This window comes from Macaca nemestrina, chromosome 3, assembly GCF_043159975.1.
Source record: "Macaca nemestrina isolate mMacNem1 chromosome 3, mMacNem.hap1, whole genome shotgun sequence".
Lineage (NCBI taxonomy): Eukaryota > Metazoa > Chordata > Mammalia > Primates > Cercopithecidae > Macaca > Macaca nemestrina.
In genome coordinates, this window is record NC_092127.1 from 142,140,229 (window position 1) to 142,159,168 (window position 18,940).

Genomic DNA, 18,940 nt, shown 5'->3' on the forward strand with positions numbered 1-18,940 from the left:
AATCTCTCATAAAATTTAATATGTTGTGCTTTCATTTCTACTCAGTTCCAGATACTTTCTATTTTCCCTCTTTACCTCTTTAATTACCAATTATTTTAAAGTTTTTCATTTAGTTTTCAAATGTTTGCGGACTTTTCTAAAGATTTTTCTAGTGTCAATTTTTAATTCTAATGTGCTCAGACACCATACTTTGTTACAAATCTTTTTTAATTTTTTGAGGCTTGCTTTTTGGCTCTATATGGTCTATTTTGGTAAATGTTCACTGTGCACTTGAAAAGAATATGTATTCTCCTATTGTTGGGTGGCATTTTCCATAGATGTCAATGAAGTCAAGTTGTTTGATAGTATTGTTAAAATCCATATCTTAGTAAATTCTTAACTACTTTTTCTATCAAATATTGAGGAAGAGGTATTGAAATATCTTCCTGTAATTGCACAATTTTTTATTTTTTCTTTCAGTTCTATAAGATTTTATGTATTTTGAAGCTCCATCATGAGATGCATAAATATTTAGAATTGTTATGTCCTCTTGAATTTACCCCATTATCACCGCAAATGATCTTATCACTTTTAATGTTCTTTGCTTTGAAATTTACTTTCTGATATTTCTTTTTGATTGTTATTAACAGGGTATATCCATTTTCTATCCTTTTACTTTTGACCTATTTTTTCCTTTATGTGTAAAGTATGTTTCTTGGAGGCAGTGTGTATTTTGGTCTTGCTTTTTAAATCTAACAAGTTTCCTTTTTAATTGGGGTAATCAAATTATTTGCATTTAATGTGCTTGTTGGTATGGTTAGGGTTAAACATATTTTCCTACCTTTTCTTTGTTCCTCATCTGTTTTGTATCTTAGAATTAAATATTTTCTTAGTTCTAATGTATACTTTTAATTATAACATTTTGTTTTGTTATTTCAGGATTTATAGTATATATCTTTCATTATCACTATAACTTCAAGTGATATATCATTTCCCACACAGTATATGAGTCTCAAACTACTACACCTTCATTTATCCCCTTATTTGCTATTGTTTTCTTTAAGACATGCTGTAATTTCATACTATATTATTATTTTTGTTTGAACAGTCATTTGTTTTTTCCTACTTGAAAGCAATATTTGCTGAAATATTCCAGTGTTTTTTTCCCAGCGTATATCCAGCTAATATATTAAAAGGGTAAGTTATAAGAAATACTGGTGTAATCATAACATACTTTTTGTAGCATCATAAAACATACATACATAAAACATGTAGCCTTTGTTGGTTTCTCCTGATAAATAATATGTATACACATTGCCCCAAAATGTATATAGCTGTTTACCTTAAAGTATTTAGGACCATCCATGTTATAATCTACTGACTACAATGTACTTTTAACTTATAAATGAGCTACTCTATATGATACAGATGATATAAAAAAGGTAAATAGTGTCCCTGTCCCTCTAGGATTCACACAATAATTCAGTAAAATGGTAATTAGTGAGATCATGTAAATTGTCTGACAAATTTCAATCTGAAAAATATTTTTCAGGAAAATATCTAAAATATGAAAATACTAAATATCTATTGTAGGAATTTAGCAAATATTTCCCTTAAACATTCAGTGAAGATGTAGTTGCTCTAATATGTAGAAAAGAGGATTTGTAGCCTATTAAAAACAAGAATAACAATGACAAAAAGTCCCTTAATTTTAGCAGATTAATTACAGCTCTTAAGTGTGTGTAACACAAAGAACCAAATCTGGGTCCATAAGTGTTAGAGAATAGTTGATAAAAAGATTCCATGAATACAATCTTAATAGCTTATATTTTAGAAAGAATGGGGCAGAATGTTATGGCAATCGAGGGGGTCAGCCTTCAAGATGGCTGGCCCAACCCTGTCGATGTTAAAAAACACACTCAGTATTTCTACAGTGCTCTTCTAACATGTTTTCTTTATTTCAGGTTACAAGTCCAGGGTTTCCATGGGTCATGTAGCAGGTGGTTTAAAAACAAAATCAGAGTCTATAATAGTGTCATTATATTAAGAGGCAGAACTGCTGTATGCTTTCATTATGTAAAATGTTTACACCTTGGGACTCCCTGGCTGGTATTATTACGGCATACCTGAGATATATCTTGCTCCAATTAGCATTACCATGCTACTCACTATAAAAAATCCCAAAGGCATACTAGAGAAGATAGAAGGATCACCACTTTCAGGAGACTGACTGGTAACCCAACCCATTGACTTCATTACAGCTTTCTTCCATGTGGCATAACGAATTTCACTTTCTGTGGCCTGGATCTGTGGTTCAAATCGTTCCATCCTGAGAACCGACAAAGCTTGGGGTTCAAGGCTCCAAACGCTTACTCCCTCTGCAGCTCCTGCTGCCATGGCAGCTCCTAGTGCAGTTGTTTCAGGCATAAAGGGTTTTATTACTGGAATATGCAGAATATCTGCTTGTAGTTGCATAAGAACTTTGTTGTCGGTCATTCCTCCATCTACCTGCAAATGACGAAGTGGAATTCCACAGTCACGGTTCATGGCTTCCAAAATCTCTCGGGTTTGGAAACAAACAGCTTCTAATGCAGCAAAAGCAATATGACATTTATTGGTAAACTGAGTAAGACCACAGAGTATTCCTCTTGCACTGGGTTCCCAATAAGGTGCATATAACCCTGAAAAGGCTGGGACAAAGTAACAGCCATAAGAAGTTCCTACTTCTTTAGCAAGTTTTTCAATGTCTCCTGAGGTCTCTATAATTCCAAGATTGTCTCTTAGCCAACGAATAACAGCACCCGCTATAGCAACAGAACCTTCCAGTGCATAATATGCTGGCTTCTCTTTGCCTAATTTGTAAGCTATTGTGGTCAGAAGGCCATGTTCAGAAAACACACATTTACGACCTGTATTACATAGTAAGAAGCAACCTGTTCCATAGGTGTTTTTGGCTTGTCCTTCCTGGAAGCACATTTGTCCTACTAATGCAGCACACTGGTCCCCCAAACACCCAGATATTGGCACACCTTCCAGGGCCCCAGTTTTAATTAGGCCATAGATCTCAGAAGAACTGAAGACATTTGGAAGAAGGTCCATTGGAATTTCAAAAAAGTCACAGAGCTCTTTATCCCATTCCAAAGAATGGATATTAAAAAGCATTGTCCTGCTTGCATTTGTTACATCTGTACAATGCACACCTCCATTAACTCCTCCTGTCAAACTCCAGATAAGCCATGAATCGATGGTACCAAAAAGAGCTCTACCTTCTTCAACAGCCTTTTGGACATGTCTCACATTGTCAAGCATCCAACGAAGTTTTACTGCACTGAAGTAAGTGCTAAGTGGAAGGCCTGTCTTAGACTTGACGAAGTTACTATTTCCTGGAATTTTTTTACTAAGATCCTCAACAGTAGTCTGGGTTCTTAGATCAAGCCACACCACAGCGTTATAGAGAGGCTCTCCAGTTAACTTGTCCCAGATTACAGTGGTTTCCCTCTGATTGCTGATACCAACAGCTTTTATGTTGGATATATCAATATTCATTTCGTCAAGTTTCTCACACGTTCTCGCTATACACTCATAGACAGACTGAAGAATTTCCTTAGGGTCTTGTTCCACCCATCCTTCTTTTGGGAACTCTTGTGTTAATTCCACTTTATGATGACTAAGTAGTTCCGCTGTTTTTGAACTGAAAACCAGAAAGCGAGTGGAGTTGGTGCCCTGGACCACCGCTCCCACCAACGGCCCCACAGCTGCTGTCTTCGGGTCTGCCATGACACCAGTAGGTCGGCTCAGCAGCTCTGGGACCGTTTCCCAGACGACAGTGGTGTTGGGGGCAGGGAGCGCAGCCAGTCAGGAACACAAGGCGCAGGCGCAAGGCAACCTTTGCCCTTTATCTGGCGCGGCGCCTTCTCACCCCACCCCTCCAGCCCAGGCCTCACACCCAGCCACTCAGTTGTCTTCTAAGATTCAAGTTTTTTTTTTTTTTTTTTTTTAAATCATATATTTATCCATGTAATTACAGTCACCAGTGTCCATTCTTTTGTGTGGATCTATATCTACACGTTATCATTTTCCTTTTTAGCAGCGCAGGTCTGTTGGAGATGAATTCTTCCAAATTTGAACATCTGAAATATATTTCATAGTAATATTCAAAGGTATTTTCTCTGGGTATAGAATTCTATTTGACATATTTTTTCTTTATAAGTTTCAGGACCTCGGAGCTGTTGCTCTACCTTCTACTCTTGCTGTTTCAGTTGGGAACTTTGCTGTTATTTTTAACATGTCTATTTTTCTCTAGAGTTTTTCTCTTTGTCAGTGATTTTGCTCAGTTTTATCATGAAGTGTCTAGGAATAGTTTTCTTATTTTCTTTGCTTGGGGTTTACTGAGCTACTTGAATCTGTAGGTTTAGAGGTTTCATCGACTTTGGAAAGCTTTGGGCCCATTATTTCTTCAAATGTATTTGATTCTGTCTCTTCTGTCCCTTAGGTACTCCACTCATTATAATTACCTTTTCTCCTTGTGCTTGATTTCAGATAGTTTCTGTTGCTATCTCTTCAAGTTCGCTAATCTTTTCTTCTCCAATGTCTGCTCTGCTATTAATTCATCCAGTAAATTTTTCACCTCACATATTGTAGTGTTCATCGCTAGAAGCTCAATTAGGATTTTTTAATATCTACTTAACTTTCTGAGCACATGGAATACAGTTAGAATAACTTTTAATTTCATTTTCTGCAATTCTAACCTCTGTGTCAGTTCTGGTTCAATTTTGATTAATTGCTTATCTCCTTATTATGGCTTGTATTTCCTGTTTCTTTGCATGCCTGATGAGTTTTAATTAGATGCCAAACATTGTGAATTTTACCTGACTGGGTGCTTGATATTTTTGTAGTCCTATAAATGGTCTTGATTTTTGTTTTGGGATACAGATAAATTACTTGGAAACAGTTCAATTCTTTTGCGTCTGCTTTTAAGATTTCTTAGATGGCGCAAGGACAGTATTCAGTCTGGGGCTAATTATTCCTCTTTACTGTAAAGATATCTTTCTATGTATGCTACCCAACACCCCTGACAAATGAGACTGTTTGGAACAGTAATTCCTCCCAGCCCTGAGTGACCACTGGATACTGTTATCTCTAGTCTTTCCAGCTGCATCTTTCGTTAGCCTCAGTAGTTTTCTCATACACATGCACTGATCAATACCCAACTAAGTACTCACTGGGGACCCTCTAAAGCTCTCTGGAGTTCTCTCTCTGTGCAACTCTTTTTTCTCCAGTGCTATGCCTGGCATAGTCTAGCTTCTTTGGTTTCTCTAGGCTCTCAGCTTAATCTCCTTGCCATAGGTTTCTACTGAGTTTCAACTGGGTTCCCTGTCTCTGTGCTGTGGCTTCAAAACTCTCTCAAGAAACTAAGCTGGGGAAATCTTAGTAGTCATGTCATTTGTTTCTCACCTCTTAGAAATTACTGCCTTTCACGACACTGCACTCCAACCTGGGCCACAGAGCAAGACTCCATTCCAAAAAAAAAAGAAAAAATTTATGAAACACCTTTAAGAAACTGGCTGAGGAAATCTAAGATAAATACCAACAATCCTTTAGGAATCTGAAGAAGCCCCTTCATAATGGGGATAATGGCACCAAAAATATCACTAAGTAGTCAGTAAAGATGAAACAAAAAATGAACGATGGAGAGCCAAAAGGAACTACAGGTGGAGATGTATTATCAATTTGGGTGATTCTTTTAAAATGAGAGCATGATGGCCTGCATATAATATTCACAGTACATATCCATAAGGACTAAACTGTAATAACCACATAAAGCAATAGTTCTCTGATAAAGACTCTTGAAGTCCCCAAGATCCTGTCTTTTCTAACTACATATTTTTGTGAAGCAAAATTTCTTCACATACTTCAACCCAAACAACAAATTGCAACAGATGAATGAAGAAGCAGACATGAGAACCCAGTGATCTTCAAGTAAACATTTTAAAGACATTTTCAGAAATGTAAAACAATGCTACTCTTCTCATAAATTTATTTGTTTTGGATAATAGGTTTTTTTCGTTAAATATTATTTGTATGAGCTAAAAAAATTTTTAAAAAATTAAAAAAAAGAAATTACTGCCTTTCATTCCCTGATATCCAACATTTTGTGAACTGTTGCTGCATATTTTGCACATTATGTGAACTATTTCATCTATTTTTTCCATTTTTGATTGTTTTAGATGAAAAGGTAAATCCAAATCCTTTTTACTACATCGTGGACAGAGTGGAATTCCACTAAATGGAAACTTAAATTTTCAGATTAACTGTAAAGTTGGTGAATAAAGATTTATTTAATCACTAATTAAAATATATTGAATATGCAGCCAATGAATGGCAATTTTCTGTATTAGGGCATAGGCTACATTTCTGAATTAGCTCAAGGATAAGGCCCATTTGTCTTTAGTAAAAACAAATAGAACAAGATAGAAAATAACATAAAAATTAACTGTGATATTATTATTTCACTATTTTAACTGGGTCATGTTTTTTCTTTAAGCAAAAACCCTTCAGGAAATAATACGAAGTCTGAGAAAGAAAGAACATCCAGACTTAATTTGCAAAGTAAGGTATAGAAATCATTAAAAACTGGATCAGATTTTCCTGGTCGTGTCTTTGTTTTTAAAATTCTATCAAAGCTTTTCCAAACAAAATTTTAGAGGCAACATTTACACATATGCCAGTTAACCATAATATGTCTACATTTTCATGGAACAAATTTGTATTTACATTGTTTTAACTTTTTTCTCTCCAGGTATTTGGCAAGAGTAAACATTGTGTATATAGATTAATGTACGCAATAAAAAAATTTGACCCAAAGCTTCTTTTCTACATCCCTTCTCACCGGCCACACCAATATTTACAAACAAATGTTCTAATTCCATTAGTTTATGAGTCTGGGAATACTTTAAGTATTTTGTCTTTAATACAAATACCTTATTTATAAAATCATCAGTTCTGCTTATAAAGAACTGGCTTATATAGTAGTTTCACTGATAATAAATTGTAGCCGCTAAATAATCAGATAATAAGTATCTCAATTTAGTTTAGAAAGTTTACCAAATTGAAATAGCTTCCTTAGAGTAATTGCAAACTACTGATGGGTTTAACCAAAGCTGATAAGCAGTATTTTAAACAAACAAATGAAAACTAAGGAGCTTAAATGAAGGCCACTATCTTCTTTATTTCAAAAACAAAACAAAACAAAATCAACAAAACAAAAGTTTTTGGTTGTCTATAATAGCTTCTTTATATTCTAATGTAGGATTTAAGCACTTCTGAAATATTTGGTGGCACTACTTTATTTGTGAAGGCATTCAATTTTACAAGCAAATTGTTATTTCATTTGTATTAAATTCCACAAAATCATAAATGCTTTAATGGTGAACATACTGTTCAGAATAGTCGAAACAACAACAACAAAAAAAATGTATCAGGAGATTTTCTTCAAAAAGTCTTTTATTATGGGGTTGTTAAACACTAGAGTTGTTAACATAGTTGACTTTGTATATTATTCATTTACCTTTAAGGCTACTCGTCTAAAGTGCAGCTACTTAGTATTGAAGGTTTTAAATAATGTTCACATTGTAACATTTAAAATTTGCTGATTCAGTCAGTAACATGGTGAATATGTTTTGAGAGTTGCTATCTATGGATTTCATTATAAGCCTTGATATAGTGGTGCATCAAACATTCTTACTGCCCTTGTTATAACCTTTAAGAACGGTACCAGCTAAATGTACTTATCTTAACGACGTAGTTTCCTGTGCATGTTTTAGAGAGCCATTTGTTTAATTATTTTTTTTCCTGTTAAGCACACTAAATTGTAAGTTCAATGAAGTCAGGGACCTTGGTTATTTTATTCAATCCTGTATTTTCAGCACTTACACCCAAAGCAGGAACTCAAAAAGTATTTGCTGAATGGATTAATGAGCACCACTAAATATGGCTCTGACTATATTAAGCAATCATCATAAAGTCAAGATAAATTTAATTTTGCTTGCCGGATAGGCTATTGGTTATTCATTTTTCTTTTTCCTTTTTTCTTTTCTTTTCTTTTTTTTTTTTTGAGACAGCTCTGTCACCCAGGCTGGAGTGCAGTGGCACAATCTCAGCTCATTGCAACTTCCACCTCCAGGATTCAAGCAGTTCTCGTGCCTTAGCCTCTGGAGTAGCTAGGATTACAGGGGCCTGCCACCATGCCTGGCTACTTTTTGTATTTTAAGTAGAGACGGGTTTTCACCATGTTGGCCAGACTCGTTTTGAACTCCTGACCTTAAGTGATCTGCCCGCCTCAGCCTCCCAAAGTGCTGGGATTATAGGCATGAGTCACCGCACCAGGCCTCATTTTCAATCTGATATAATAAGATGGATTGATGAAGAGATAGAGGATTGGAAAGATAGAAAGATATGATAAAAGTAGTATAATAAAATGATAATTATATAATATATGTGTAGACACGATGTTGATAAAAGTTTTTTCAACTTTCCATATGTTTTCAAATTTTCATAATAAAATATTAGGAAAGTGTGATGTAAATAACAGCTAATCAAGCTGCAAAACAGTGCAAAGAGGCTTATTTCATACAGGCTCTTTTATTTGGAGGGACAGTTGAGTGAATGGAATAAAATGTCACTATTATGTTTACATCAATTTGAGAGACTCTGTGGCAGAATAATCTAGTTATAGTTGTTCATTCCAAGAAAATCATTAATTATGCATGATTTTTATTAAGATAGTTATACTTTTATTGTAAGCATTTTCTTCTGCTTTTTATAAACTTTTTAAATTCTAGGAAACAGCTGCCTGTTTAATGCCTTGGCTCTTAGAAAGAAATTGCAGACATCTAAGAATGCTGCTACTCTTTTCAGTCTCAAGAGTGGAATCAGTGGAAAGTTTAGATTTCACCAAATTTGGGCTTATCTTAGTGTTGAATTTGAGAGCATGTAACCTGATGGTAAGAGCATTCATTTATATAGTTTGTGGCTAGCAAATTTGACTTTTTTAAACCGTGTCATAACCAATGCATCATCACAGTTGGTAATCTTCAAAACACTGATGCATTTTTCTACATGCTGTTCCCAAATGTGCTGGACCAGCTGTTGAGAGCCATGCCATCCAATCGCCTGGAAGACCTCTTCTTGGACCACAAATCACCTAACGTACTATCCCTCTTTGTTCTAATGAAGAAAGGAAAAATTAAAGCAAGCTACCGTGGTTTATTACTCATGTTTTCTCTGTTATGCATGGGCCGTGGGAGCCACTGCATTCACATTAGGAGCCCTTGGCATTTTAGGTAAGCATTACATGACAGACAAGCCAATGAGTTTAATATTCACGGATCTGGAAGTGATTTTATGAATATTTGAATCTTGAAATGTTTGATTGATTTTGTGTGTGTGTGTGTGTGTTCTTTGTCATTTTCTCAGTGAAAATTGCCCTGACACTGATCTCAATGTTAATGTATTCCTGCTTACATTTGACTTTGGAATATGTTACAGCTAATTATCATTACACAGGATGAAAGATCAGAGCCCTGAGTGAGGTGCTTGGGTTTAGGAACAAAGGGAGACCAATTCAGCATCTTGGCTCTAGGCCCAATAATTGTAATCAAACATCTTGAAACTGATGGGATCTTTGCATTTATTTTTCATTTTTAAATTTTTTTTTTTGTTTTCTTCCCTCACTTTTTGAAAGAAGGTGGGAAAAGGGGGCTAAGGGTTTGAAGGGGCTGAAATTTCCCCTTGAACATGATGTCAATATGTTGGCATGTCTCCTTTTATTAAGACGCCATCCAACTGATAACAAGTCCTGCTGTGTTTTACCAACATAAAAAATTAGACTGGAGACCGAGGAGCGGCAGGTGGCTTTTGGCACCAAGAAATAATCACACTTGATGTGGAAAGTAAAGTAAAAGGAGCCATCTGTTCACTGCAGGAGGACGTGAAAAATCACATTAACATATTGTCACTAACATCATGAAATACACAGTTAATAATAAATTTAGTTATCATGGCAAGTTGCATTGGATACTTACTCTGAAAATGCAGAATGTGAAAGATGCTCATTCTTGCCCACCTCTATCTTTTTTTTTTTTTTTTTTGTTTTGAGAGAGAGAAAAAAAAAAGCTTTAAACCTTTCCTCGGAATGTGTGTATGTGTGTATGTATATTGGAGATGGAGAGGGGAATGTGTATCATTTTCAAGGCACACTACGGTTCGTTGTTGCTAAGTGAGCAAAATAGACACTCCTGCAGATGGCAGGTGTCATTTGATTCCATCCACTTATTATCTACCGTGTAATTCTACGTCTTCTTACCTGGATGGAGAAGAAGAGATGTAGAAGAACAAAAGACTGTTTTGATCATGTCCCTTGCACGAGACCCAGAGCGTGCAGATGCTCTGTGAAAAGCATGGGGGACAGAGTGCTGCCACATACAAGAATCAGTGACTGTGGCCTTTCCTTGAGCATTGAATTTGCCTTTAGTAAAGCGTTCCAGCGGAGTATTTTTCTAGTGGGTTTTCTGTGAAATGCCTGCACATACTTTACAGAACAAGTGTGTTAAGGCAATGTGATGGAAAGGTTTCCTTGCACTTCTTGTGTGTAATGTTTGCATATGTCAACAAAATGAATAAAAAAGCTACAGAGCGTGGAGGTCAAACTGAATTGGGAAAATTGGGGTTATTGTCACTGGGTCATTATTAAAGCCATATTAAACATCTTTTGCTGTCAGAGTTTGTGCTCTCATTTCTTATAGTCATTCCTTATGATCACTGCAAATTGTGACTCAAACCCACACTATTACTATTATTAATATTAAGATCTCATTCTATTTTATAAAATTACAGTTGTCACATAATAGAATCCTAATTAATAAGTTGACCAGTAGTTATTTCCTGAATATGGTTGTTGGTCTATATCCTGTCATTATCCCATTTGCTTGAGAGAAAAAATGTACATATAACAAATATTTATATATAATCATGAAAACTACATTAGAATGAGAATTAGAATTTTAGTTCCAGCTCTGACTCTAGCTTTATGATCTTTAGCAAGTCAAATCACGTCTCTGACTTTGTTTTTCAATGGTAAAATTTAGGTAACATCTAAAGAAACTCCTCGTCTTCTTAAAACCTAAAGATTTTTTTTTAAATATTGTCTAATGAAACTTGATATTTATTTTAAATTAATGAAAGAAAAATTGTGTTCAAGCAGCAATCAAAATTATCATAACATTTTGATAGTGTTATTTAAGAAATGTTAATAACCCTGAAAGGTAATGTGTAAATTAGGGTTGCCAACTTTCATTCAGATAATGACTAGACAGGTGATGTCATTTTGAGAGAGACCTGCTGTATTGGGAGCAGGATGGTGGTAGGCTTTTCTTCTATTGCATATGCAATATTCTGTCACTAAAGGTGAATATTACCATGAAGTCCAGACCTAGGTATAGACTCTGTCACCTGAGTTACCAATGTGTCTCATTCTAGTCCTAGACAGTTTCCAAAATGTAGTCATGGGTGGAACAGAGACTTCTATTTTGTATTCGTTTCTAAGGAATGATAGAGTTCTGTTCTCTCAGTTAGATGATCTGGACACAATCCACTGTCTACTGATAAACAGCCACATGCTTGTTAATTTGTTCCAGTAGGCTTAAACCTTATGCTGACTTACCTTTTGGACATTCCACCTTCTCCCCTATGTATATATTTTCCAAAGTAACTTCAGCTCATTTTCCTTCCTCTAATAAACCTTTCTTGAACCCTTAACTATAGCTAAATCACCTTGCTACAGTTCCCTGTTGAACCTTGTTCTTCTGTTTTCTTACATTTGTTACATTTGAATTAATTGTTCAGAATATAAGCCCCACAAAGGCAGCTCCCTGTCTGTTTGTCTTGGCCACCCATTTTAACATCATGCTAGGCATATAGAACCATTTAATAGGTATTACTTATTGATAGACAGTTGGATAGCCCAACCAACTTTCAGGGTTTATCAGGTTTTAGGGAAAACAGAACATATATTTGGCATTTACATCACCATATAGTCATCCTGAAACTCTCAGGTGATCTTCAGGTGGCTGTTTCAGAGGTCACCATTCCTATTGGAAGCACAAATAAATCTAGACTCCGCTTTAGGGTTCTGATGGAACAATTACATTTTTTAAAGGATATCCTAAAATAGACATCAAAACAGTTCAGCTTAATGCTGAATCTTTTTGAATATTTACTACTTTGTTTCTGATAATTAGGCAGTACTAAAAGAGAAATTTCTAGGGTGACCCTGGAAATTTTCTGAATCCACCAAAACAGTTAAGTCATACATGGACAAACTATTCTTCAGTAGACTAGAGTTCATTTTACCAATTTTTATTCAGCTTAGGGGAAACATGTAAATTTAATTTTACAGAGATGACAAATGACAGAAAAATACGTTTTATAGTGCAAAACAAGAGCTATATATCAATTTCTGTGTTATCTTGCTGAAGTGTTTAGAATGAAATGAATTGGCCAGCCAGGCGTGGTGGCTCACGCCTGTAATCCCAGCACTTTAGGAGCCTGAGGCAGGGGGATCACGAGGTCAGGAGTTCTAGACCAGCCTGGCCAACATGGTGAAATCCCATGTCTACTAAAGATACAAAATAAATAAATAAATAAATAAATAAATAAATAAATAAATAAAAGCTGGGCATGGTGGTGTGTGCCTGTAACCCTAGCTACTCGGAAGGCTGAGGCAGGAGAATCGCTTGAACCAGGGAGGTGGAGGTTGAAGGAGCTGAGATTGTGCCATTGCACTCCAGCCTGGATGACAGGGTGAGACTCCATCTCAAAAAAAAAAAGAAAGAAGAAATGAATTGACCAAATAATTAAGTATAATTTAAAATGATGAAATGGTGTCCTCCCAACAGCTATTGTTACTGGTGTCCTCCCAACAGCTATTGTTAGAATTGTTATATTGATAGAACAACATACATCACATGGAAGTATACATAGTGAACTCATTGCATATTTGTTATTCTAATACATATTTACTGATAATGTTTATTAATAATGAATAATCTCAATACTAGGAGACATACGTATTGGTCTAATGCTTTATCAGCTGAAAATGTAGCAAAAAGCCACAAACAAAAATGAAAAGTCTGTGATAATCATCTAAAAATGTAGATAAAATTAGAAAATCATCATACTTAATGATACTGAATTACGCTGTGTAGGAAGTTGCCAAATGTTTGGACTTAGGTTGAAAAATATTTTGCCACGGTGCATAAAAATTACCACGGTGCATTACAAAGACCCTTAGAGGCAGTTGTACTAACTGACAAGCATTTTAAGAATTGACAGTCCCCCTTACCCAGTAGATATTTCATTCCCTGCATGCTGGGCTTCTTTGCAGTTGTTGAAAACTAAGGCAGATGGGCACTCCAGTCAGCCTGAGGGGACAGGAGTAGCATACTTCAGAGCACCAGGTGCCCTGAGATTCCTCCTTTTCATCAGATGGGCTAATAGACCCACAGAGGCCAGGGATTCAGTGACATCCTAGAGGGTCTTGCAGGTGGTCATCACTGAAGTGACTGGTAGACTTCCTGCCAACCCCTGGTTTCACAGAGTGTTGAAAGTGTAATTCTTTCACTGTGACAGCTAGGGTTTGACATGAAATAGCATATTAGAGAAACTCTGATGGTTTTTGCAGTACGGAAAACATTCAGAGGTTGATCATGACGAAGGATCCCAGTGTTTTTCTTTTCTCTTTTTGTTGGCTAGTTATAAATATCCTTAGTAATCCCATCTATCAGTACTCTTTGCTCTTCCTCTGAACTTCTGAGGCATGCAATGTCTCTTCATTCAGCACTCTCGATTCCTCTTTACATCTTGTATTCTTTTTTCTCTGATTACAGTGTAAGATACCTGATGGGAAAGGATTGCTTTATGCATTTTATAATCTCAGTAGTGAATTATGCACAAGAATAATAATCCATATTTTTGCTCTTCTTCATTTCATCTTTCATTCATTCAAAAAATACTTACTGAATATCAACTATTTAATAGTTGTTGGGCTAGCTTCTGGAATATAATTCCTCCAGACAGACACAGTGCTTGCCTTAGTGAGGTTCTAGAGGGTAAGTCAGACAAAAACTGAGGAAATAAAGGTAAACAAATAGCAGATTGTAATACCTTTTAGAAGGGAACGAATGGCTAAGATCAAGTATACCTGCAAGTGGAAGGCTGACTGTTTTACTTCTGTTTTTCTTGCTATTTTTCTTTTTTCTAGCTTTTCAACTTTTGTTTTAGATTCAGGAAGTAAAAGTGCAGTTTTTTTTTACAATGGTATACAATGCTATATTGTATACACTGTAATACATTATATTACAATGATATGTTTTATACAATGGTATATTGCAATGATTCTGAGGTTTGGGGTACAATGGAACCCATCACTCTAGTAGTGAGTATAGTACCCAATAGGTAGTTTTTCAGTCCTTGGCCCTCTAGTTAACCTTTGCCTTCTTGTAGTCCTTAGTGTCTGTTGTTACCCTCTTTATGGCTGTGTGTATCCAATGTTTAGCTCCCACTTAAAAGTGAGAACAAGTGGTATTAGGTTTTCTGTTTCCACATGAATTTGTTTATGATAACAGCCTCTAGCTGCATCCATACTGCTGTAAAGGACATGATTTTGTTCCTTTTTATGGCTGCATAGTATTTCATGGTGTATATATACCACATTTTCTTTATCCAGTCCACCATTGATGGGCACCTGGGTTGATTCCACATCTTTGCTATTGTGAATAGTGCTGTCTTGAACATATGGGTGCATGTGTCTTTTTGGTAGAATGATTTGTTTTCTTTTGGATATGTACCCAATAATGGGGATGCTGGGTCAAATGATTGTTCTACTTTTAGTTCTTTCAGAAATCTCCAAACTGCTCTCCATATGGCTGAACTAATTTACATTCCCACCAGCAGTGTATATGTGTTCCCTTTTCTTTGCAGCATCATCAACATCTGTTATTTTTTGATTTTTTAGTAATACCCACTCTAATTGGTAAGAGATGGTATCTCATTGTGTCTTTTGATTTGCATTGTAGTTTTGATTTGCATTTCCTCAATGATGAGGGATGTTGAACATTTTTTTTCATATGCATGTTGGCTGTGTGATATTTTATTTTGAGAAGTGTCTGTTCATGACCTTTGTCCGCTTTGTAAGGGGTTGTGTGTTTTTTGCCTATGTTCCTTGTAGATTCTTGATATTAGACCTTTGTTGGATACAAGTTTGCCAAATATTTCCCCCATTCTGTAGGTTGTCTGTTTATTCTCTTGATAGTTTCTTTTGCTGTGCAGAAACTATATAGTTAAATTATTAATGGATATCATTTCTCAATTTTTGTTTTTGTTGCAATTGCTTTTGAGGACATAGCTATAAATTATTTGCCAAGGCTGATGCTGAGAAGGGTGTTTCCTAGATTTCCTCCAGGATTTTTATAGTTTGAGGTCTTATGTTTTAAGTCTTTAATCCATCTTTTGTATATATGGTGATAGGTAGGGGTCCAGTTTCATTCTTCTGTGTGTGGATAGCCAGCTATCCCAGCACCATTTATTGAGTAGGGAGGTCTTTGCTCATTGCTTATTATTTTTGTCAACTTTGTTGAAGATCAGATGGTTGTCTGCGTATGGCTTTAATTCTTGGTTTTCTATCCTGTTCTTTTGGTCGATGTGCTATTTTTTTGTTTTGTTTTGTTTTTAACTAGTACCATGCTGTTTTAATTACTATAGCCTCATAGTATAGTTTGAAGTTGGGTAATGTGATGCCTCTGACTTTGTTCTTTTTGCTGTTGTTGTTGTTGCTGTTGCTGTTTGAGACAGAGTCTTGCTTTGTCTCCCAGGCTGGAGTGGAGTGGCATCATCTTGGCTCACTGCAACCTCCACCTCCTGGGTTCAAGAGATTCTCCTGCCCCAGCCTCCTGAGTACTGGGGACTACAGGTGCCCACCACCACACCCAGCTAATTTTTGTATTTTTGTTTTTTAGGAGAGACAGGGTTTCACCACGGTGGCCAAGATGGTATTGAACTCCAGACCTCAAGTGATGCACCTGCCTTGACCTCCCAAAGTGCTGGAATTATAGGTGTGAGCCACCACGCTCAGCCTGTCTCTGGTTTTGTTCTTTTTGCTTAGGACTGTTCACTATTTGGCCTTTTTTTTTTTTTTTTTCTAGTTCTGTGGAAAATGACACTGGTCATTTGATCAGAACAGTATTGAATCTGTAGATTGCTTTGAGTAGTCTGGTCATTTTAATGATATTGGTTCCTCCAATTCATTAATATGGACTTTTTTTATTTGTTTGTGTCACCTGTGATTTCTTTCAGGGGTCTTATGTACTTCCTTGGTTGGATGTACTCCAATATATTTTGTAATATGTGGCTATTGTAAATAGGATTTTGTTCTCAACTTGGCTCTTAGCTTGACTATTATTGGTGTATAGAAATGCTACTGATTTTTGTACATTAATTTTTGTATCCTGAAACTTTACTGAAGTCACTTATTAGCTTTAGTAACCTTTTGGCAGAGTCTTCAGGGTCTTCTTTCCTATTTGGATGGCTTTTATTTCATTCTCTTGCCTGATTTCCCTGGATAGGACTTCCAGCACTGTGTTGAATAGGAATGGTGAGAGTAGGCATCCTTGTCTAGTTCCACTGCTCAAGAGGAATACTTTCAGGTTTTGATTATTCAGTATGATTTTGGCTATGCATTTATCATAGATGGCTATTATTAGTTTGAAGTATGTTCTTTTAATGCCTAATCTGTTGAGGGTTCTTATAATGAGGGGATGTTGGATTTCACTGAATGCTTTTTCTGCAGATACTAAGATGGTCATATGGTTTTGTTTTTAATTTGGTTTATGTGTTGAATCACATTTATCAATTTACATATGTAAAACCAACCTTGCATTCCAAAAATAAGGGCTATGTAATCATGGTGAATTAACTTTTTGATGTGCTGCTGGATTCAGTTTGCTAATATTTTGTTGAGGATATTTGTGTCTGTGCTCATGGGGATATGGCTTGTAGTTTTCTTTTTTCGTTATGTCTTTGCCAGATTTCAGTATCAGGGTAATTCTGACTTCTTCGAACGCATCAGTGAGGAGTTCTCCTTAGTTTTTTGGAATAGCTATTTTTCTTTCTCCTCTTTCACCTTAGTTATCTCCTCTTCCAAGTCAAATATTCTAAATCTCTTCTTTCAGTTGGATGTATGTGCATTTAAAAATAACTATGAAAGGCTAATCACTATTATTACAACATTTTTCTTTTTCTGCTACATCTTATCTCTCCTGGGTATATTTAAGCAGACTGTCCCATAAATTAGAAGAATCCATGGTTTTTTGGTGGCTACATGCAGTGGTATGTCTTTCTGAGTATCACGTTCAACAGATTACCTGTAGAAAAATTCTGATTAAGTTAGAATACAGAAAATACACTTTGCTAACATGGAAAATTTTCCTCTGAGGCTTCTTGTTGGGTTATAGGTGGCCAACTCTCCTCTTTATTTTCATGTGGTCTTCACCCTGTGTGTGTTTGTCTTAATCTCCTCTTTCTATAGGGATACCAATCATATTGGACTGGGACCACTGGTTTGAATTTATTTTACCTGTTTTACCTCATCAAGGGTCTATCTCCCAATATAGTCACATTCTGAGGTACAGGGTTAGGTCTTCAACATAAATTTTGGGGGTGACACAACTTACCCCATAACAGATACTGTAATAATTACTGAATCAGTCAGGGTTCGTTATAGTCAGCAAAATGGAAAGCACTTCAATTATTTGCGATGGAAACAATTTAAAGCAAGGGATTGATTTTATGGGTGATAGGAGAGTTGCCAACTTAAAGAAGATGGTGAGGCAATCCAAATATCAAAAAATAGGAACCCCCTTATAAGCCCAGAGTGAACAGACAAAAACAGGAAGTAGTTCTAACATAGGCAATAATGACATCACCTAGTGGAAGCTGGAACCACGTCGGCCTGCCTAGAGTGCCTGAAAAAAAGGAAACTACAATGGAAACACACTTGCTACCATAGATTAGTGTTCCAGACAGAGAAAGAAGGGAGAGTACTCTTACCTGTTAGTCTCATTCCTCCTAATGGCTCGTACCTCCTAATGGCTAAACTTGGGCAGAAGTCAGTTGATGCAGGAGCCTAAGAATTATTTACCGCCTGGCTGGCTGGAGTCAGTCCTCTTGCATTGCAGACGAAGCAGGAGAAGGACAGGGAGTGCCTTTGGGGGCAAAGAAGCTCAAGACTGACACAAGTACTAAAAAAATAAGAATATTATAAAATGATTCAAAATGGCCCTTCAAATAAATGAAGGCAAATTTACATATTTATATTTATGGATAGTGACTGCTATATAAATCTACTCACAACTGGCCAAACAAGGCTTACTTTATTTTATCCTTCTAATTACTTTAAAAATATTTCTCCTCTTTTTTGCCTGGAATATCCATTCTCCCTCCTACCCCACAATCTGTGCATTTCTAATTCTAAACCTTGTTTAAAAGCTTACTTAAATTCTCCTTGAAGTTTTCCAAATTCCTCTTTCCTCCTGTTTCTTCTTAACCCCCATTAAACTCTGTCTATATTGGTCTCAAGTCACTAACAACTTTCCATTCTATATTAGTAGCTGTTTATATACATGATTATGTACTTTTCAAGGATAGGGTCTGGGGTCTTTACATATCACACAGTTTTTAATATGCAGCTTGCACATTATTGAAGATCAGTTAGTATATCTGGTGTACTTAAGAAAACTCTTATAATATTGATATGACTCCCACTTATTATTTATAATCTTATTACCCCTCCTATCATTTTCCCATTATTTTTAGCCATCCTGAATGGCAAAGCTAAGAGAACACAAAGAGG

General features: G+C 36.0%; 1 protein-coding gene and 1 long non-coding RNA gene across 2 annotated transcripts; one reads left to right on the plus strand and one right to left on the minus strand.

The window, feature by feature from the left end:
- Positions 1-1,915: 1,915 nt before the first annotated feature.
- LOC105463303 (glycerol kinase 2) lies at positions 1,916-3,804 on the minus strand. Its single transcript, XM_011710331.2, has one exon. The coding sequence runs from the start codon at positions 3,754-3,756 to the stop codon at positions 2,095-2,097; it is 1,662 nt and encodes a 553-aa protein (XP_011708633.1). The 5' UTR covers positions 3,757-3,804; the 3' UTR covers positions 1,916-2,094.
- A 195-nt stretch (positions 3,805-3,999) lies between these two features.
- On the plus strand, positions 4,000-9,274 carry LOC105463304 (uncharacterized). The gene is made up of 5 exons (XR_976244.2): positions 4,000-4,139; positions 5,441-5,690; positions 6,524-6,588; positions 8,820-8,981; positions 9,124-9,274. It is a non-coding gene; the product is annotated as an uncharacterized lncRNA (long non-coding RNA).
- The last annotated feature ends 9,666 nt before the right edge of the window (positions 9,275-18,940 follow it).